This window comes from Nelumbo lutea, chromosome 2 (genome assembly GCF_056320005.1).
Source record: "Nelumbo lutea isolate HS-2025 chromosome 2, American lotus-T2T, whole genome shotgun sequence".
In the NCBI taxonomy this organism is placed as follows: domain Eukaryota; kingdom Viridiplantae; phylum Streptophyta; class Magnoliopsida; order Proteales; family Nelumbonaceae; genus Nelumbo; species Nelumbo lutea.
The window spans coordinates 110,148,248-110,171,172 of record NC_142685.1 but is presented as its reverse complement, the minus strand read 5'-3'; the positions used below and the strand labels follow the sequence as shown (position 1 = coordinate 110,171,172).

At 37.9% G+C, this 22,925-nt stretch overlaps 1 protein-coding gene across 4 annotated transcripts in view; it reads right to left on the bottom strand.

The window, feature by feature from the left end:
• The window catches only part of LOC148872726 (cation-chloride cotransporter 1-like), a 108,400-nt gene that overhangs the window by 69,121 nt on the left and 16,354 nt on the right, over positions 1-22,925 (bottom strand). For all 4 annotated transcript variants that reach the window (XM_088974040.1, XM_088974039.1, XM_088974038.1 and 1 more), the window contains 2 exons: positions 16,320-16,523; positions 11,063-11,177 (listed from right to left, as the gene is read on the bottom strand). In XM_088974040.1, the coding sequence (XP_088830166.1) occupies positions 11,063-11,177; positions 16,320-16,523 (319 nt within the window). The remainder of the gene's footprint in view (positions 1-11,062; positions 11,178-16,319; positions 16,524-22,925) is intronic.

Sequence of the window (22,925 nt, the reverse complement as noted above, 5' to 3'; positions counted from 1 at the left end):
AATGGCCAAAGATATTTGGGATAGAGTTATTGCCACTTATTCCCAAGTTAACAATACTGCTAGAGTGTACCATCTTCGGAGGGAAGCTTGTAGTATGCATCTAGGGGAGAGATCTATGGCTATGTATTTCTCTTCTCCATAGTCTATTTGGGAAGAAATGCATCACCTGAAGACTCTTGTATGGAAGGACCCTAAAGATGGTGAGCAATATCAAAATTATATAGAGGAGAATAGAGTCTTTGATTTCTTGATTGGCTTCAATCCAGAGTTTGATTTACTAGGCAACATATTCTTAGTGTCGACATTGTCACTCTTGTTTCCGCGTATTCCCTTGTACAAGGGGAAGAGAGTAGGACAGCCATGATGCAACCTCCTATGATTGATCACTCTGCCTTTATGTCTACTTGAATCAAGCAAAATACTAGTAAGCACCATATTATTGAGAAGGCTGAGGATGTGGTTTGTGATTATTGCAAGAAGCCAAGACATACTAAGGAAAAGTGTTGGAAGCTCAATCCTCACTTAAAACCAAAAAAATACAAAACCAGGGGGAAGGGAAATGCTCACTTGGCTACAATTAGTAATGATGCTCAACCTTCTAATGTTCATGACTCCTCTGATGTAATGGACAAACTTAGAAATATACTACTACAATTGGAAAAGGGTGGTACATCCTCCTCATCTGATTCTGGACATAGTAATCCATCTAGTTCATATGCCAAGACAAGTATTGGACTTGCTTGTTCCACATCTTTTAGTCCTTGGATTGTAGACTCCAGAGCCAGTGCCCATATGACTAGTATGCCTTCACATTTTACCTCATATAAGTTAACCCCAAAGAAGGGCAAAATTATTGTTGTTGATGGATCTCAGCCCTTATTTTGGGTCAAGGTGAAGTCAAACTCACTCATAACCTTTCTCTTGAATCGGTTCTTCATGTGCCCCAATTACATAAAAGTTTATTGTCTATTAGTTCCCTTACAAAATCTCATAATTGCTCAGTGACCTTTTTTCCTACCCATTGTGTTTTTTAGAACCTGAGCACGGGGAAGATGATTGGAAGTGGGCATGAAGCTGATGGAGTCTACCTCTTTGATGGACCTTCAAAGCATGGATTATCAAGCCCGATTGTGTCTTGTTTAAATGAGAAAATGAGTCTTTTGAAATTATGGCATTGTTGTCTTAGTCACATGTCTTTCAATTATGTAAAACTTTTCTTTCCAAACTTATTTGACTCAGTGTCAAAGTTGTAACTTTGAATGTGAAGTTTGTCATCTATCAAAACAATGTAGAACCACATATTTTGCAAGTAGTAAAAGAAGTAATATTGTTTCTCATTTGATTCGTACTGATGTTTGGGGCCCATATGCTATCCCTTGCATGGGTGGGTATAAATACTTCATCCTGTTCATTGATGACTACAGTCGGTATACATGGCTCTACTAGATGAAAAGTCGAGATGAAGTTCCTATGGTGGTTGAAGTTGCTCGAGGCTTACTGTTTCAGACTCATGTTCCCACCCGTTTCTGGGTGATGCTGTTGACACATCTATGTATCTTATCAACAGACTTACTTCAAGGACCCTTAATTTTCAATCTCCTCATCAACTTCTCTTTCCTGATGAACCTTTTTTCAATCTCCCCCTTAAAATCTTTGGTTGTGTTTGTTTTGTTCATGATATGAGTCCTTCCTAGTGTAAGTTTGATCCTATGTCAGTTAAATGTGTCTTCCATGGTTACTCTCCTGTCTAGAAGGCTATAGATGCTTTGATGCTCTCTCTAGCAAGAGATATGTCTCTAAGGATGTTACCTTTTTGGAGTCCTCTTTTTTCCAATCATCCCGTCCTTCTCTTCAGGGGGAGAATGCAAGTGAAGATCGAACTCCCTTCTGCCTTCCTGTCCCTGTCTCTTTTGTTCCTCCTCCTCCCTCTCTTTTTTATAATCATGGTATTCCTTCTCCTCCTCTTCCTCTTCCTGTGTATTGGCCTTACTCTTGGCAGCAGTTTTTCATCAGACACAATAAGAGGGTAGTTCCTGAAGTAGAATGCCCATCACAATCTAATCTCCCAGACTCGGGTAATCTTGAACCTCCTAATAATTCTATTACTGATCCTGACCTTGATCTTCCTATTGCCATTCAAAAAGGGAAGAGGGCATGCAGCAAGTATCCTATTACTAACTGTGTCTTATGATGCTCTCTCACCTTCCTATTATGCCTACATTTCTACCATCTCTTCTGTTTCCATCCCTCGCAGTGTTAAAGAGGCAATGCAGTCCCCTCACCGTAAGGAAGCTATGGACCAAGAGATGGAGGCCCTAATAAAGAACCAGACTTTGGGAGGTTGTTCCTTGTCCTAAGGATAAGACTCCTGTTGGGTGTAAGTGGGTCTACACTGTTAAGCACAAGGCAGATGGCTCAATTGAGAGGTACAAAGCTCGGCTTGTAGCCAAAGGATAAACACAAACTTATGGCATTGATTATTTGGAAACCTTTGCCCCAATTGCAAAAATGAACTCTATTTGTGTGATCATGTCTCTTGTTGCCCATTACTATTGGTCTTTATATCAAATGGATGTGAAGAATGCCTTCCTCAATGGATACTTACAAGAGGAAGTGTATATGGACTTATCACCTGGGGTGAGCTTTCCTAACTATGAAGGAAAAGTTTGTCGCTTAAAAAAGTCCTTGTATGGGCTCAAGCAATCTCATAGAGCTTGGTTTGACAAGTTCAAAAATGCTATCTTAAAGATTGGGTTTTCTCAATCAAAGGTAGGCCACACTTTATTCATTAGAAGAATTGATGGAAGAGTAACAATGTTGATAGTATATGTTGATGACAATGTTGTGAAAGGTGACGATATCACAAGTATCACCCAGTTAAAGTCCTTCCTTGCTTCCGAATTTGAGATTAAAGACCTTGGTGATCTCCGATACTTTCTTGGCATTGAAGTTGCAAGATCTAAGAAGGGAATTTTTCTACCACAAGGGAAATATGTACTTAACTTGCTTCATGAAGTTAGGAAATTATGGTGTAAACCTATAGAAATGCCAATTGATCCCATCCACAAGTTGAGTGCTACTGAAGGAGAATCTCTTCCAGACAGAGGGGTATATCAGAGATTAGTGGGCTGCCTTTTGTATCTCTGTTTGACTAGACCTGACATATCCTATGTTGTTGGAGTGGTTATAGCCAATATATGCATGAACCTAGGACCTCTCATATGTAGGCAATTAATAAAATTTTAGCCTATCTTAAAGGATGCCCTAGTAAAGGGATGTTGTATTCCAACCACAACCATCTAAAGATTGAGGCTTACACAAATACAAATTGGGCAGGGTCCATTGATGATAGAAGATCAATATCTGGTTATTTTGCATTAGTCGGAGGCAATGCGGTTTCATGGAGAAGTAAGAAACAATCTGTGGTTGCTCATTCTAGTGTTGAGGCAGAATACAGGGCAATGGCTCATGGAGTGTCTGAACTACTCTGGTTGATGACCTTATTGGCTGAGATGGGCATCCAAGCAGATATACTAATAAGACTATATTGTGACAATCAAGCAGCCATAAATAATGCCCACAATCCTATTCAACATGATCGTAGAAAGCATATTGAGGTGGACAAACACTTTATTAGAGAAAAAATTGCTAGTGGATAGATATGCCTTCATTTTGTAAGATCAGAAGACCAACTAGCCAATTGCCTCACTAAAGGTGTTCACCACCCAAAGTTTGCTAAGAACCTTCCCAAAGTGGGCATGATAGACATATATGCTCAGCTTAAGGGGGAGTGTTGAGAAAGTTTAGGCAAGGGTGTTTTTAGTCTTTACCTCTTCCCTTTGTACTCTTTGTATTTGGGCACCCAAGTAGAGACCTCTTTGTAATTTCTTGTTTCAAAATATAAAGTGCCTTTTGAGGGTGTGAACAGTAACAAGAACACACCACTTGACACATTCCTCTCTTCCTCTCCTTTCTCTCTTTCTTTCTTTCTTTCTCATACAAACCCTAGATTTACAATAAATTGAAACCGAACTTGCACCATGGCATGAAATAGCTCAAATGTTCGGAAGACTTCTAATTTGTACGAAAAAAAATAAATTCATGTGTACCTAGTACAATCATCAATGAATTGTGCAAAGTACTTATATCCTAAACAAGAAGTAATAGATAAAGTCCAAGCTTCAATATCAAACACAAAAGTAGCATTTCCGACCTTGTCGGAACGTGGATGAGCTAAACAGTTATGTCATAAATCTCAAACATTGTTTCTTGGGCCCAAAAAAGAACTAGATGAGGAGTAACAAAATAAGCTAATGACTCAGCTGTAAGAGACATCTCGAACTCCAAAGCAAATGGATGGCCTAACGTACGCCCCTTCCCTTTCACCTTCCTAGTGCACTTGTCTTGGATCAAGCAACCATCAAAGATAAAAAAAGAAAAGAAAAAAAAAGTAAGAATGTGACCATCAACAAGCTGACCTACTAAAATAAGCTTTGTGGTTTGGGGACAAAGAAGGTCTTGGTACAAGGAAAGGTGGGGGTGAAAGAATAAGAGACAAATCACTACTACCAATGATATCCAATCCTTCACCATTGGCAATAATAATATGTTTATGACAAGTTTCAATATAATGATTTGAGGGTTTAAGGTAGGCTCCAGTCATATGGTTATTAGCTCCAGAAAGAAGAAGAAGAATAACAACAACAACAACAACAACAACAATAACCAACAAAACTCACCAAATAAGCGAACAGTAGAGAAAGCAAAAGAGATAGATGAGGATAGCAGTTGCCAAATTTTCTATTCATCCATTGCCCATAGGTGTAGATGATTCACCTTTAACAAAAGAATCACACTTGATAGAAATGATGTCAAAAGCTTGGCCCTAAGTCAACTGACATGTACGATGTCGGTTCTTCTTTTGAACACCCTTAACTGGTTGAATAGGGCAATCTAGAATAATGTGACCATGTTGTTTATAGTAAGCACACATTTTTCTTCTTGCATTGCGAAGCAATGTGGCCAAATCCTTTACACTCATAGAATTGAACCTTTGAGACATCTAAGAACCCCCCCTAAGCAATTAAAATTATAAAATCATTATTTTTGTGCGAAAACAAAAAATTTGCAACCCTAACATGGACTTGTCTGGACCTGCCCCAAGGGATGTAGCACAAAGGTGGCTCGTAGAATCAGGAATGTAATATGTTTTACATCACATTAGCAACTTGAAGTAATGCAATTGAGGAAAAAAAGAGATAGTGGGTTTTACATGCACGAAAATGTTTTATATGTTTGATTTTATTTTTAAATTTTCATTTGAATACGTTTTACATGTTATGTTTATGTATTTTAATTTTAGATAGTAGGTTTTTTAAAACATTTATTTTAAAATTTAAGTCTAAGTCTAATTTTGGAAGGGTCTCTCTACTTAAGATAATAGACCTTATTATTTCTTATTCAAGTCTAAGTCTTTTTAGAAATTGATTTACCTTCTGTTTCTAAAAATGTTTCTGAAAGTATTTTACACAATCTGCAGAATCTTAAGGGTTAATATGGAGTTATGGACTAGTTCATATTCAGCCCACAAATCGAGAAATCCAACATAGTACTCTTGTATTCTCTTGTACCCTGACAATAAGCAAAAGTTTCCAATTCAATTTGGTATTTTTTGGACATGTCGGACTAATAGTAAACTTTCTTCAGATATGCATACATGTCATATGCAATTCTCATTCGTCTCAAGGGAACAACAATAAGGATCTCTATAGAACTCAAGATCCAAGAAACCAACTTCCCATCGTCAAGCTTCCATTGTTGAAAGGCTTATACATCAATTTCCTAAGGTTTATTAATTTTACCATTTAGATATCCTTCTAAACCCTTTCCTTCAACAAAAAAGTCAAAAGTGGAAGTTCCCCATGTTGTAGTTAGTTCCATTGAACTTCACAGGAATAACATCCATCTTTTTAGCCATTTCAACAAACAGTTCACAGGTAAACAATGTAACAGTAATGAAGTCAAGCCCACAACTAAACAAAAAACTCAGTTTTCCAAGAAAAAGAAGGACCTGCAATCTCTCTCTATGCTGATAAGCAATACCCCACGACTAAAGAAGGATACACTAAGAAACAAAGTCCAAATAGCAAGGTATTCAAGAGTTCATAGTCTAAAAGAAAAAGTTGGCAGTGAATCTAAAGCCCAAAAATGAAACAAACAAGCTGCTCCAAAGCAATTTTAATCAGAACTGTAGCAGAAAATCTCACCACTACCAAAGAAAGTAGGTCTTCAAGAGATTTCTCTAGAGTCAAGCCAAACACAACAAATTCTGATAGTGATAGCCCAGGAAAAAAAAAAACTGCCTTTAAAACTATGTAAAGGGATCAAAAACCCTTCAAAATTGAATGGGATATCAACCTAATTGAGTAAAATGGTGTTGAACCCTAGGGTGATGCAAAATCTAGAAGCACAAACTGATTGGAACCGTCGGTTAGAGAAGAACAAGGAAAAGCCCAATCTAGCTTGCGATTTCCAAAAAATAGGGTTTAGTTTATGCCAATTGAAGCAGCCTCCAAAAGCCCCTCAAGGACAAACTCGAGCACAGGACTGAAAGTCCACAAATAGCCCCCTCAAACTGGAGTAAAGTCCTCAATCACAAGCTGGAGAAAAAGGCTTGCTCTGATACCATGACAGTCTTCTCAGTTGTACTAGAGAAAGAGAGAATAAAATAAGGTTAAATGGTGCAGAGAGACTAGGCCAATTGAGCCCTAGCCCATTATGGTCTTATTATTAGTTCTTCCTAGTTGTTTTTGTTTGTTAATGGGCCTTTCCTTTATGGGCTTGTTAATGCTTTTTTATGTTTTTTACGTATGATGATGAGTTGGCCGCCCACTTAAGGGCAGACTTGTAATTTGTTCAGTTTTAGTAAGACTAATAAAGGATAAGAGAGGTAGAAGAGGAGACCATCGATCTCTCTTCTCCTTTCCCTTCTTCTCCATCTTCTTCTTTCTTGTCTTCTTCTTCCTTTTCTTTCTTTGCTATAATCTGAAATTATTTTACAGTTTTTTATTGGACTGAATCACATCTAATAGTATGCAGAATAATTCGACCCCCACCCCCAAATAGCCCTTTATATTATATATTATGTACAATTGCAAGAAAGCCCTCATAGGGCTGAAGGATTACAAGAAAACCTTTATGGGGCCGTAAAGGAAAAAGAACAAGAATAAAATACAATACAAGAGGGACTATAGTATACATCACTGTTCTCCACAACAAAATCATAGATGGATGTGGAAACAACTACTAGATCTGTCAACGAAGAAGAAACTAAAGGAGTTGGTACACTTGATGAGTATACACTTACCTGATTCGTGGCTATTTAGCATTAACATGCACTTGAAGCGAGGGCTTGGTCATAATTGGAACAAGAGGAATAGGGTCATCAACTGGAACCAGAAGTGGAAGCATAGGAGGTAAGAAGGAAACATCATAGCCGATAAAGAAAGAGACATACTCAAAGAAAGTGACATCCCAAATAAATGAATGACGGGAGGTGGGATTATAGCACTTATAACCTTTTTCTACAACTCCATTTTGTTGTGGAGTACAAATACAAGATAATTGATGAACAATTCCTTCATATTTGAGGAAGATATTCAAGGAATAATCAATGTATTCAGATGCATTGTCTGATCGAAACTACTTGACTTTCTTCCTAAACTGTGTCTCAACTCAATCATTTTGTAAAAGACTAGTAATTCTAGGAACTTCACTTCTCAAATATATCCACATACATCAAGAGAAATGATCAATAAAATTAAGAAAATAGTGATATCCATCCACAAAAACAAAGTGAGGACCTCCACACATCAGAATGGACTAAATCGCAAGGATTGGAAATTTCATTTATAGATCTTGGATAGGTCCATTTACAATGCTTTGATATCTGACAGACTTCACACAAAATATTTTATGATGGCAATTTTTCAAATAGCTCAGGAAACAAAACTTTCAATGAAGGAAAAGACAAATGACCAACTCCAACATGACCACCAAGTCTTCACGATTGATGTTCCCACCACTTGACGCCTGCATAGAAGCACCAATATCTGCATTTAGGTAATAGAGACCTCTAGCGTCACGACAACTCCCAATTTTTCATCTTATCAACCAGTCCTGAAACACACAACGAGTGGGAAATAAAGTCACACAACAGCCAAGGTCTTTGATAATTTTAGAACAGACAACAAATTAGTGATAAATCTAGGAACATGTAACACAAAATTTGGAGATAGATCATTCCCAAGCATGATGCCTCCCTTCCCCTAAATACTAGAAAGAAAGCCATGAGCAATTTTGACTTTGTCTTGGCGAAAAGAAGGGCGATATGAGTTGAACAAGGAGGATACGCTAGTCACATGTCCCGAGCCTCCTGAACCAATCACCTAGGAGCAAGAGGGAGATGGTTGAATAACATTTAAGGCAAAAACTATACCTGTCTTAGCAAATGAAGACCGTTTTAGCCAAGCCATAGCCCAGTTAAGAAGATTCACCTCCACAGCAGTAAAGTCAGGCAGACCAGAAGTAGGGTGCAGTAGTCTGTCCAAAATGATTAGAAACACCTGGGTAGTATTCCTTTTCCCACAATTAGCCACATTTGAACTTGCAACATGACCAGCACCATTAGGACCCTTATATGGATTCTTATCCTTCCTCAGAGCTACTGGTTTGAGGTGGGGATACAAAATCCAACATGCATCTTTTGTATGTTTCTCTCCTCTTGGTGAGAACACTTCAATGTTTCTTATTTCCACCCTTACTTTCAGTTGGATGAAACTGAGCCTCACTTCTCAGTTTCATCCCCTAACTCTAAACAACTTAAGAAGAGAAATACAACAAGAGGTGAGAGAAGTATAAAATTAAAACTAACTGGGATTCTTTCAAAGTAGACCAAACGAGCAAAAAAAAAAAAAAAAAAACTCCAGAAGCCTTTGAATTACCACAATAGCTCTGAAGCAGCCCAAATACATCCCCACAAAGCTTTGAACTAAAACGACCAAAGTGCTGATGAATCACAAACTCCTGCACAGATACACATCAGCAACACCTTCCTCAGGAGCAAAAACCAGGAAAACTTCCCACCCTAAACAAATCAAGGCCTTTCAGCACTCATTGAGTATTGTAGCTCTAGCTCACGGAATACTTTTCCGGTGTACTCTTCCCCTCCTAAAGCTAATCCAATATCAAGTGATGATCATGTTCTTCCCAAAGACCTTCAAGAGATGCAAAAGATGTAGCCACAGTAAACTCTCCTTGACACATGTCTGCGATGTCTTAATTCAGTCTTTAGATCCTTGCATAATTTTTCTTCTACCCATAGGTCCTTAGGAGTTTGTCCCATACTCCCATATCTTATATGCAGTAATGTAGTGTTGCACAGTCCTAGTAATCTTAGGTGTCATTAGAATAGAAGAGCCAAGACATCACAATGGCATTCCCTACACCGAGCCTTTTATTCAGGCTGTTCTTTCTTTAGCTCTACAGTCTGTCCATAAATATATCCTTCCCTTCCTCTGCTGATTATGGCAAGCTTAGCTGAAATGGCCCACTCAGCATAGTTGTACTCATCCAACTTGATGTTGTTAATCTGAAAGGCACGGTTTTCAAGATTGGGAAGACCCTCCCCTGACCTGGTTTCCTTAGAAGAGACCTCACTAGCAGTAGACATTCTTAAAATAGAAACACAACTTCAACCCAAAAAACACTAGTAGCTCAAAATAGCACCCAAAAACTGACTGTCCTCCATAAGGAAGCAAGAAACAGAGACACTAATCAGCCCAAGAGTTCAGAACATTTGTTCACAGCCCAAAAAACCCAACTAATACCTGTGAACAGCCTAGGAATCAGTTCATACAAATTCTGGGAGCAAAAATAACAAAAAACATAGAGCTTCCTCACTCCCTAGTGGGTCTCCGGAGAATTTCACTATTCATCATTCACCAATGCCTCTCCTACTGTACAGCAAGTAGACATGAAACTCAGGTCTCTCTAGCACTCTGTACACTGCTCTTCTTCTTCTTACCCTAATAGGGCATGATCGAAGCTGCTTAAGGTTCCATTTGATCCCTTCTCCAAAGAAGAAGCCCTGAGAATTAGATGAAAAGAATCCTTAGTGGCTCACGAACAAGTTAGGGTTTCAGTAGAAGAAAGTCCCAGAAGAACAAGGAAAGGAGAGGAAAGATTTGGATCTTAGGAGAACTTCAAGTGCTCTGATACCATGAAGCATTTCGAGCAAGAGAAAAAGAGAAATGAGAGAAGACAAGAGGATAAGTGAATGAGAAACTGGGGCAACAGTAACCTTATCTGTCCTGGCCTAGATAGCATTCAAATGGAACTTAAAAGACATGAAGTACAAGATTGCCCCTCAATAGGCAAACTGTACATAAACAGACTTTAAGAGTAAAACAACTAAGACCCAACGGCCTAATAAGAAATAAACTGAAGTAAATAATAGCCCAGCCCATACAACATTAGGACTTACAACAGGAAGCAGAAAAATTAAAAGGAAAAAATAGAACAAAACCATTCAAGATTCTTGTCATTATCAAAGCCCACAAAAATATTCCATTTTACATGGTATAATCAATGTATAATGGAAAGAGTTCTAGCAATTTAATTACTCTTTCCATTAGATCAAAATCTTGGTAGGTAGCAAGCATCCATGTAGAGCAAAAAGAGTGGACTAGATTCAAGTTTAGTTGGTCAACTACTATAAATAAATAAATAAATAAAAATCCTTTGTAACACAAGCCTGTGCATCAAACAAGTTACTGCTAGTTTAAACATATAAAAGGAAAAGTTAATAAGAAGCATCTATATGTGAGAAAGATGAAGCAGCTGGCAATGCTAGAAATCCTATTTACATCGAGTAGAAGGGACCACTAGATGATAATAAAGAACAGAAAATCAAATAAAGAAACTTATGAAACATACTTGAGTAGTAAAACAAAATCAAATTTAGAGAATATGGCATTAAAGTCCAACATACAATATAGCTTACTTGAAATTCCAGTAAACCTTCCCATTAGGATCAGGTATTCCAGCGTCATTAGTGCGTTGATAATCTGAACTCCAGTTGTCTTTAAATGTTTCCATACTCAATCCTGTGATTCCAGCTGTGAAGAGTTGCCAAAAAAAAAAAGTCATCCTTACAGCTTAGAAGATTTAATAAAATGTAGTATGGCACTAATCATCAGAAAACCTAGAAGGCAATTATTTTCTTTCTAAACCATCAGAAAAGACAAGGAGTGCAATTCCATGAAGTAGGTGCAGTTTATTGAAGCTTTCTTCTTCAGACACATGTCTATCCACTCTCAGAAAAAGTGAGGGTAGGTAACTCCGCTTTCAGGAAAAAAAAGTTCCAACTTCTTCAAACATGTGGCTTCTTGCTACTTATCAAGGAAAAAAAACACCCACTTCAAAAAATTAGGACTCAATTAGGAGCTAATAAAAGGTTTTGAAAGTATCTCAAATTTGAGAATAAATCTGGAAAAGAGCTGCATAGCAGGTATAAATTTGGAGGTAGGGGAGGTCGAGGCTATTGCGGAGTGTCTTGAGTGTTCCACTTCTGCTTGGCCTATGTCATATTTAGGGCTTCCTTTAGGGGCAAATCCTAGGGAGAGTAGATTTTGGACACCAGTGATAGAAAAGTTTGAGAAGAGATTAGCCTCATGGAAGAGGAATTATATCTCTTTAGGAGGGAGAATTACCCTAATAAGAGCTACCTTGGCTAACTTACCTACCTATTATTTTTCTGTTTTTAGGATACCAGTTAGGGAAGCTAGGAAACTGGAGAAGTTGATGAGAGATTTCTTATGGGAGTCGGGACAAGAAAAAAAGGATCACTTGGTTAATTGGGAAATTGTGTGCAGAAGTAAAGAAGAGGGGGGTTTGGGACTTGGGAGGGTAACTAGAAAAAATCAAACTCTGTTAGGGAAATGGTTATGGCGATGGCCTTTGGAAAGAGAGAGATTGTGGCATGAGGTGGTGGGAAGCATTCATGGGAGGTCAGAGAATGGATGGGATGCTGGTGTATCGAGGCAAGCTAACCTAGCAGCACCTTGGAAGGCTATTCACAACACCCTTCCTCAATTCCTCAATTTTATCAGGTATGAAGTTTGTTCTGGCAACTCTGTCCATTTTTTGGAGGATATTTGGGTAGGAGACACACCGTTAAAGGATTTGTTCCCTTCACTATTTTCTATTTCTTTGTACAAAAAAGAGGTGGTCTCAAAATTTGTCTCACCTTTGGGAACACCCTTAGATCCTACTTGAGATTTTGGGTTTCGTAGAGGTCTTAGGGATGATGAAATTGATTCTCTTTCTGCTTTGCTTGGTTGTCTTAATCAGGTTTGTTTGGATCCCTCCAAGCCAGATAAGAGGGTTTGGACTCCTAGACCCAATGGAACCTTCACTTGTGCTTCTTTCTTCAAGTCCATCTCTCAACTTTCTACTCACCAACCCTTTCCGTCAAAAAAAAATTGGTGTAGGCCAGTTCCCCCAAAAATTATGGCATTTTGTTGGGAAGCATTCCATGGGAAAGTAAACACTTTAGATAACCTACAAAAGAGAAGACCTTTCCTCTGTATTTCTCCTAATTGGTGTATCCTCTGTAAAGCTCACGGTGAGGATCGTTACCATCTATTAATATCTTGTCCCTTTTCTGCAGACCTTTGGGCTTGGCTACTTTCGTTGTTTGGGGGTAGGTGGAGTCTACCAACAGAAGTTCACATGCTCTTCAACCATTCTACCTTTTATTGGCCTACAAAAATAGGGAGAATTATGTGGAGATGTGCTCGTGCTGCTTTGATTTGGACTCTTTGGGAAGAAAGAAATCTTAAAATCTTTCAAGAAAAGGAAAGGAGCAGCCAGGATTTGAAAGACTGTGTGTTAAATAGGGCAATACATTGGCTGAAGACCTTGGAAATCTTTCATCAATTCTCCTTTAATGACCTTTGGAGAAATTGGTCAGCAATAGCGAGGTGTTCATCTCTAAAGGACAAATCAATTGCAAGCCGGTCTCCTCCATCCGAAGGCTCACTAAAGTTGAACTTTGATGGAAGTAGCATGAGTAATCCAGGTTTATCCGAAATGGGGGGTGCTCTGAGAAATGCAAAGGGAGAGATTCTGTTGCTTTACTCAGGTCCCTTGGGATTTGGGAACTCCATCAGGGCAGAACTTTTAGCTGTTGTACAAGGGGTGCAATTTGCAAACCAGCTGGGGGTACAACAACTAAAAATCGAGGGGGACTCCAAAGTGGTGGTGGGTTGGTTGAAAACTTCTAAAGAGGCTATGTGGTGATACAAGAATGAAATGAAGAAATTTAGTTGGTTGACAAAGAATATGTTGGTCACTGTACAGTGGGTGGGGAGATCAGCAAATACTTTGTCAAATATGTTAGCTAAGCAAGGGGTAAATAGGGAAGAATTATTTTGGGCTCAGATGTGATTCTTGTTTTTCTTTCCTAGTTTACTTGTAAGATTCAAGGAGGGGCTGTAGCTCATGCCTCTCGCTGGGATGATGCATGAACTCACTCTAAATTTGCTTCTGAATCAATAAATTTATTATTATTCATCAAAAAAAAATTAGAACTCAATTAATTTGTTTGATCCAATTTCATAATTCAAATAAAAGATTCACTATGAAACTTTCAATGGTATGGGTCCCGGTTCCCAATTACAAATAAAACTTGATTTAATTTTTTAAAATAAGAAACTCAAATTAAATTTATCATATAAATAGTAAATCTCAAATGCAAAATAATATATAGGTGTAGTTGCTCTATACGTACAGGGGCTATTATATAGTCCAATAACATAGTGAATGGCACTACACAATGCTGGTCCAAGCTGTCCAGGGTCTTCGGATTGATACACTTGATACAGACCTAACCTATGGATTTTTTAGCAAGTATTGCATGGACTCTCCTAAATGGATAATGTATCCACATCAGACACGCATTGGAGTCTGACACTCCACAGATTCTAGGAGATATTTCTACTTTACATTTCCTTCTTATCTCCTAGCTTATTTGACATAAACGAAAGGCTAGTTTACAAGATGAACTTGTCTTATTAAACATTATTTAGTAATGAAGTCAATACTATTAGGCAAGTATAAAATGTTAGGATTCAATATATATATATATATATAAACTACTTTAATAGTATATACATTCACTAGTCGCTGTTTTCTTATCTTGCCAGGTCAGACTCCTGGACACATATTCCAGCCCCCATGTCTGCGTCCATGCAAAACTGGCACAAAGTGGCCATTCTCAGAGTTGAACCCATGTTCCCATGCTTGTCAGCTCTAGATTTTATGAAACGATGACCTAATTTGATTGTAATTAGAGAGATGTAGTCCAAGTGAACTTTTTCTAGATAGCCATCAAAATGAACAAATATTTCAAATACTGTTACTAAATCTACAGTCTTCCATTTGAATCAAAATACCCACTTCAATCCTAACTGGACGGACCTCAACCCAATATCTGATGCACTTTTTAAAGGTAGAAAATACAATTTTCAGCATCAGACTCGGATCCATCAAAAGAAAATGATTCTGGTTGAAACAAATAACACTGGCTATTTTTAACCTCAACAAAAAGTGAGTCAATAGGTGCCATTTAGAAGCACTGAACCTATGAAACTGAAATATAATGTTAAATTAGTTATGCTTTCTGAATGAAAAATAGACTCCAATGCATTGTGCCACGCAATAACTACTAATGTTTTTTAAATGAACAATACGTACATTAAACAATTAAAAAGAATATGGTTCCATATGTGATGCGGGAGCTGAAGAATCAAAATTGGAATTTTATGAAATTTATTGTATTTCTGTATTTTTGGATAGTAGGTGTGTTCTTTTAAATTGAGTATTCTTTTGAATTGAAATAGGATATGACAACTTAGTTTAAGTCCTACTAGGATTATTGAGTCTAACAGTTTGACTCCTATGACTATTATGAAATAGTTTGACTCCTAGGATTATTATGAGTTTGGAGTCTACAAATATCCATGAACGTTTTAAACAAAGAGAAATGAAGTTTATTGAGTTTTCTTTAGCTTATGCTAATTATGGTGAGTGACTACAATGCCCTAGAGTGATTCTAGGTAGGGGTGTAAATGGATCAAAGTCAAAACGGATCAGGAAATATCTGAATTCGAATCCAATTAGAAAATTTGATATCCGAATTCGATTCGATATCCAACGGATATTGAAAATTCATATCCGAATACGATTTGATATCCGACGGATATTGAAAATTCATATCCGAATTCGAATATTATTCGAATATTCGGTTTGATTCGAATTCAACTAATTAATTATTTTATGTAATTAATAAATATTTTATTTATATAAAAAATATATATAAATTATTTATATAATTTAATTATTATATAAAATAATTAAATATTTTATATATTATATAAGAATTAAATAATTGATCGAATTCAAATATTTATAGACTCGAATCAGGTCATATCCGAATTCGATTCAATTATGTCAAACCTCGAATTCGAAATCGGATTTTCGAATACCGTTGACACCCCTAATTCTAGGCACCCTGTGAGTGATTCCAGGTATTTTTCTCTCTTCTTTCTCTCCCTATTTTCTCTCTTATTCCTTCAAGAAGCCATTACAGCCATCAACAGCCATAAAAGTCTGATCAAAGAAGAGCATTCAACAATTTCTAAGGACTAGAACTAAGCTGGTCCTACATCAATATGCATGTCCAAAAAAAAATACATAATAGGAAAAGACAACATTATGAGAAATAGAAAATAAAGGCAAAATAGGAGGTATCCCTAAAAAATAAAGAAACTGAGAGAAGGAATTTCATTAAGGCTGACAGCCAACTGTGAATAATATTTACTGGCAACAATATCTACAAAACCAGAACCACAGATTGTTGTAATAGTTCCTTTTGAGAGACCATGAAGAATCTGACTGCACTTCCCAATTAACAGACTATTTTCTGTACACCCATCCTTCAAAATGTTCTTTTCCTAACCTCGCTGCAAACCTCTCTGCAATAACATTGTCTAAATGGAGAGAGAGAGAGAGAGAGAGAGAGAGAAGTGCAACAAAATCCATGTACACAATGTGAATGTTATTTTGTGCCAGATTATCTTTATGGTTTAAAATAAGATAGTGATTTAGGTTATCTCACAAGAACTGGCTTCAAATTCAGATACATGAAAATGTATGCACTAATGGCGAATTAACCATATAAACAATGCACAACTCACGTGAAGGGTCATCCTTTTTTGCAGAAAAAATCCCAGTAAATATGCAGAACACCGAAAATAAAACAGGCAAAAGGAAAGCAGGTGCCACCCGATTGATCATTTGCACACCACCAAATACAATAAAACACAGTATAATGGTCACAATGATTCCATAAACTTGCAGGTCGTGCAAGCTCGGACTTTCATTTCCATTCACCACGTTCCCTACATTGACAAAATCAGGGAAAACAAATATTTTAGTAGCTGATGATTACTTATCCTTAAAACAACACATTTCAAACATACCACCAATAAGTTTCATAGTGGAAACACTAAGATAAATAGATTGGAAGTTGACATAAGTGGAAATTTCCAAACTGAATACAAGCACATAAAAAGCATTGTAAACAATCCTTCTTCTAAGCATGGTTTAAAATGTTTCCTAATTTCCCTAATATTTCCATTTCCATGGTAGCGACACGAAATTTTACTGGAATCAACATTTCCCCAATGAACACTACCAGTACTATATGGAGTACAAGAGATAGTATCTAGGACATATTTCCATTTTCACTTCCATGGGTAGCAACATGAAGTTTTACTAGAATTGACATATTCCCTAATGAACACTACCAGTACTATGTGGAGTACAGGAGATATTATTATAACATATGTTGGAGACAATATTGTAGATATGTGAGTGAAGTAACAAGTTATTGTCCACCTAACTTACAGGATTACAACTTTGAGCTAGCTCAATATTCATTTCAAACATGAAGTTAAATAATAGTTTTTGTTTTTGTAGTAGATTATTTGGTAGATCTATTACAACCATTTACATTTTCTATGGGTTTAAATTTTGCTTTAAACTAATTCTATCAAGAAGTTCTAAAGCTTAAGGTTTACAGGGCAACTTCAGAACATATTCTTTTGTCTATAACCTTAGTTTCTTAGTTTTGTTTAATAATTTGGAACAAGATAATAATTTAAAAAGGTGTGCCTATGCTTCTTTTGTCATTTCATAAAATATCATTCCATAGTATGCATATTTTACAACGTTTCCACCATGTCTATAATTTTTCCAATATTTCCATACGATATTTCCGACATTTCCGACATATTTCTTATATTTGGATGACCGACATTTCCACCGACATCGACATTTTAAACCTTGCTTCTAAGGGGTACAAAAGCATGCTACAGCACTGAACAGCAAAATTGTGTCAGCTGTGGGGGGCGGGCGTTATCCTGTCAGCAGATTCCAATACAATGTTGTGGTGTAAGATGCTTTCGTATCTCTTATAAGAAAATAAATGCATCACTATCATTGATCAGCACATAAAACATGTTCGTGGTTGAAGTGGACTGTTCCGAACTATCCCATAAATCAAGTCAGAAATATCAGATGATTAACAACTTTAAGTTAGAAGAAAAAGGATTTTTGCAGATAAGAAATTTTTATACTCTTACTAACAAATTATTAAATTGGTACAAATTAAAATAGCAATTTTCAATTATACCTCCAACACTATAAATAACAATTATCAATGCTACAATAAAAACATCCTCAGTCCAGCTTACTACAAGTAATCATGTCTAAATAGAACTAAAGCTCAAAGTCCCTAACACGAACAAGCAAATAAAGAAGAGAATAGAAGAATAAGCAAGAAAAATTTTTACTATAGCTCTTGATTATGGTAGAAACAGTAAATAACTCTTTATTAATTCCGTAGCAGGAGAAAAAAAAACAGTACAATTAGAATGCTCTTTACAAGACTGGTTAACACTCTTGTAAACAACTTCCAACTTGTATTCAGAATTCTAAAAATTACAAACTTTGTCAAACTAACACCTTTATAAAATCTACAAATTCTACTAAAACTAACTTGATGAATGAAACCAGGATTATATGAATTATTATAAACAGTAGGTCCAGAAAATACTATAAGTAATAAATTTCTAGAAGATTGATACTTCAATCTCTAAAGACCAAACCAACAGGGACCAAAAGTTGAAACAAAGGCTAGACTACAGTACTACTGTGAATGACGGCCAGTGGGATCCACAGGTCAACCTATGGACTTGACCTTGACCACAATTTGCAAACACACAAAAAAATCAGTCATCTTAAAGCCTTCAGTTGGGACAGTTCCTCGTGTCTGATTCAGCTCAAAACTTATGGTTGACGCACTTCTATATGTACTTTATTTCTGTAGAGAAGATGGGCCGAATGGCCCATAGGCTGTTACTGTATGTTATCTCTATGTTCTTCTCTGTAATGGGCCTTATTCTGGGCCCATACTCTTTTATGTTCCTCTTTTTGTAATTTCTTGTCCAACTAAGGACCTCTCTTGTAATTACTAAAAGATTAACTTAATAAAAGTGTATTAGAGAGTTAGAGGGAGGTTAAGTTCAAAAGTCTCATCCTCTAACTCTCCTTGCCGCAGCTCTCTCTTCTTCTCTAATCTCTCTTGCTAGTCTCCTTTGTTTCAAACACAGTCCCTACTTCTAGGACTGTTTTCACCTTGGTATCAGAGCAGGCCACTGCTTAGCGTGTCCCTCATGTGGTTCTAGTCCAGCCAACTACATGAGGAGGTTCTAGGGCTGAGAGTTTACAGTCATCCGCCTGATTCTTGGAGGTCATTGGAGGGTTCCCAAGCTTCTACACACTTGGAGAAGGGTTCGGTGGCCAGGAAGAATCAGAGAACAAGTTGCTTTGCCTGATTTAAAATCAGAGAAAAGGGTTTTTCGAAGTCATCCTAGAGGACAAGTGTTCGGCCTGGTTTATTGTACAAACCAGAGACTCTCTTACTGTAAGTCTTTGCTCAATTGTTTCTGGGTTAATTTTTCACTGTTCTAAACTGTTAAAAGGGCCGAAGTTTCCTTGAAAACAGTGCTACTATTCGGCTATCCTCTGGTCTGACTTAATCCAGAGATTTCTGGGTTGTTTTTTATCTCTTTTCTGGACTGTCAAGTAGCCGAAATACCCCTGGAATCATTGCTGCTGAGACTGCATCATTTGGCCACTGTTGCTGGACTGCTCCTACCTAGAAATTTCTGGGTTGTTTTTGGAGGTCCTATTCGGCTGATTATTGGGTTGGGAAGTTGCTGAGACTGTTAAAACTAAGAGGTACTAGTCTCATCTTCATTCCAGCCCCTTCTTGAAGGCTGAAACAGTAAACAGTACCCTATACTTTGAAGGATGAAACAGTAAACAATGGGCTGTTAAGTATTGCACACTGAGTGTTCGACAGAAGGTCTCTCAAGGACTGTATTTCTTTTGCCTTCCTCTTGGGACATCGACTGTTAGAATCAGAAATATCCTGTGTTTGGAGGTTGCTGGGTGTCCTTTGGAGGCTGAAACAGAAAAGAAAAGAATTATCACCGAACTTTGCATGATGGATTTCTCAAACTTTGAAAACAGGAATACTGTTGAATATGGGTAGATGTTGGGAACCCCAACCGATTCTATGCTAGTTGTAACTACAGTCAAGCTTGATGGGACCAATTGCTTAGCTTGGTCACAATCAGTGAAAATCCATATTTGTAGCAAGGGAAAATGGGGTTTTATTTCTGGGAGCAAGAAAGCTCCTCCAGAGGATGATCCATCTTATGAGAGATGGGTACAAGAAAACTACACTGTGATTGGGTGGCTTGTGAACTCAATGCAGCCACAGATCAGTCAACATTATCTGTGGATGAATTCGGCTAAAGAGATCTGGGATAGTGTTGCAGAGACTTATTCCCAGAAGTTGAATGTTGCTAGAGCTTACAAAGTGAGAAGTGATGTGAAAAATCTAAGACAGGGGGAGAAGTCACTTGCAGCATACTTCTCAATCTTAAAATCTATATGGCAAGAGATTGATTTGATAGAGGCCGTGACTTGGGATACCCCTAAGGATGCTGAAACATACAGGAAATTGGTTGAACAGAATAGGGTGTTTGAGTTCTTGACAGGGCTGAATTCTGAATATGATATTACAAAGCAAAACATCTTGTCCAATGAAGATGTTTCATTGTCACAAGCATATACTCTGGTCAGCAGTGAAGAAAGTAGAAGGCAAGTGCAGGTTCAAGGAGTTGGTATTAATGATCATTTTGCAAATATGGGAATTAAACCCAAAGGGGTTACAGAAGCTCACAGTGGCTCAGGAAGGAAAGAAGTGGTGTGTGAATATTGTAAGAAATCGAAACATTCAAAGGACAAGTGTTGGAAGTTGCATCCCAATCTTGTACCTATCAGATTCCAGAAGAAGAATGATAGTAGAAAGACAGGAAGTGCACATGCAGCCTCAGGCACAGATACAGAGGTTGAATCTACCAGTGCACAATTGGCAGCCATGAAAGCTAAATATGAGAAGTTGGAAAGATGATCAGTCAGTTTGAAAGTGCATCTTTATCATCCATCCCTTCTGGAAGTTCGGCCACCATTGCCTTTGCTCACTCAGGTATAAGGGCTTCCGCTAACCATGCATCCACCTCAGGTAAACACAAAACCCCTTGGATCATAGACTCAAGTGCTTCTGATCACATGACCAACCTTTCCACTTTATTTGTTTCATATGACTTACTTCATGGCCGTGACAAAATCACCTTAGCTAATGGTTCTCTTGCCCCTATTTCCGGCAAGGAAACTGTCAAGGCTACAGACTCCTTACTCTTACCTTCCACTCTTCATGTGCCTAAATTAAATACCAATTTGTTATCTGTAAGTAGCCTGACCAAATCATTGAATTGTTGTGTAACCTTTTTCCCTTCTCACTGTGTATTTCAGGACCTGAAGTCTCAGAAGGTGATTGGGAGTGGCCATGAAGCGAATGGAATATACTTGCTCGACACCCCTGGCCAATGCTGTGATCATCCCAAGAATGTTGCTTTTGGTTCTACCTTTTCAGAGTCTGTTAGTCAAATTATGTTGAGTCATTGTCGGTTGGGTCAATTACCTTTTTCTGCTTTAAGCCATTTGTTTCCAAAACTGTTTAAGGAAGTCAGTGTGTCCAGCCTCAATTGTGAGTCCTGTCAATTGTCAAAGCATTGTAGAAAAAATTACCCTGTGAGCAATAAAAGATCATCTTTTCTTTTTCATATTGTGCACTCTGATGTGTGGGGACCATACCATTTATCCTCTATGGGGGGTTACAGATATTTTATCTTGTTCATTGATGACTTCTCTAGATTCACCTGGATATACTTAATGAAATCCCGGGATGAAGTCCCAAGACTTGTGAGGCAATTTCATGAGTTTGTTCTAACTCAATTTGGTACCAGAATTAAGGTTTTCAGATCTGACAATGCAAAAGAGTACTTTGAGAAGAGTTTATCCTTGTATCTTTCGGACATGGGGGCTATTCATCAAAGCTCCTGTGTTAGAACCCCTGAACAAAATGGAGTTGCTGAGAGGAAAAATAGACATATTGTTGAAGTTGCAAGGAGCCTTTTGTTTGCCTCACATGTTCCCACAAGATTTTGGGGTGATGCTGTACTTACTGCTACCTATCTCATAAACCGTATGCCTTCCAGGGTTATAGGTTTTAAATCCCCCTTTAGTCTTCTTCATCCAGACAAAGATCTCTTCCCAATTCCTCTTCGTGTGTTTGGCTGTACCTGCTATGTTCACATTCCAAGTGTGCAAAGACACAAGTTTGAACCGAAAGCCCACAAATGTATCTTCCTTGGTTACTCCCCCACACAAAAGGGTTATTGATGTTTTGATCCAAAGACCGGCACCCGACATGTCTCTATGGATGTTACCTTTAATGAACTTTCTCCTTTTTATAGTTCCTCTCAGGATGGACTTTGTCCACAGGGGGAGAGTCTGTCACAAGTTTTTGCTCTTCCTCTTCCTGTTCCAATTGAGTCTCTTGACAAACTTGTATCCTCACCAAATGAGTCAAAGGAGGACCAATCACTTCATACCTCTTGTCCAGGGGACCCTATTTCTTTACCCCCTCGCCCTATCCATAATCCCAAAGTGTATCAAAGGCAGAGATCCAGGAATGAGCAAGTGGTTTCCCTTACAACAGATGAAGCTCATACATTCCCAATCACAGATGAGATAACAGGTACTGCTTCAACTCCTTTAGAATCATCTTTTCCAGACCTTGATGTCCCCATTACTGTTAGGAAAGGGAAGCGGAAATGTACTGCACACTGCATTTCCAAACACTTTTCTTATGACCTGCTTTCTCCTTCATACTTTGCCTATCTCTCTTCTGTTGCTTCTAACCCCATTCCTAGGTCTGTCTCAGAAGCTCTTGGGATTCCAGAATGGAGAGATGCCATGGAAACCGAAATGGATGCTCTACATGCAAATGGTACTTGGGAGGTGGTGGATTTGCCTGAAGGGAAGGATCTGGTTGGGTGCAAGTGGGTTTTCACCATTAAATACAGAGTTGATGGAACTATTGAGAGGTACAAGGCTAGGCTTGTTGCAAAAGGGTATACACAGACATATGGGATTGACTACCTGGAAACTTTTGCCCCTGTTGCCAAGATGACATCTGTGAGGGTTCTTTTATCTCTGGCAGCTCACTTTGATTGGCCTCTCTATCAGTTGGATGTAAAGAATGCATTCCTGAATGGTGACTTACATGAGGAAGTCTACATGTGCCTTCCCCCAGGGATGTA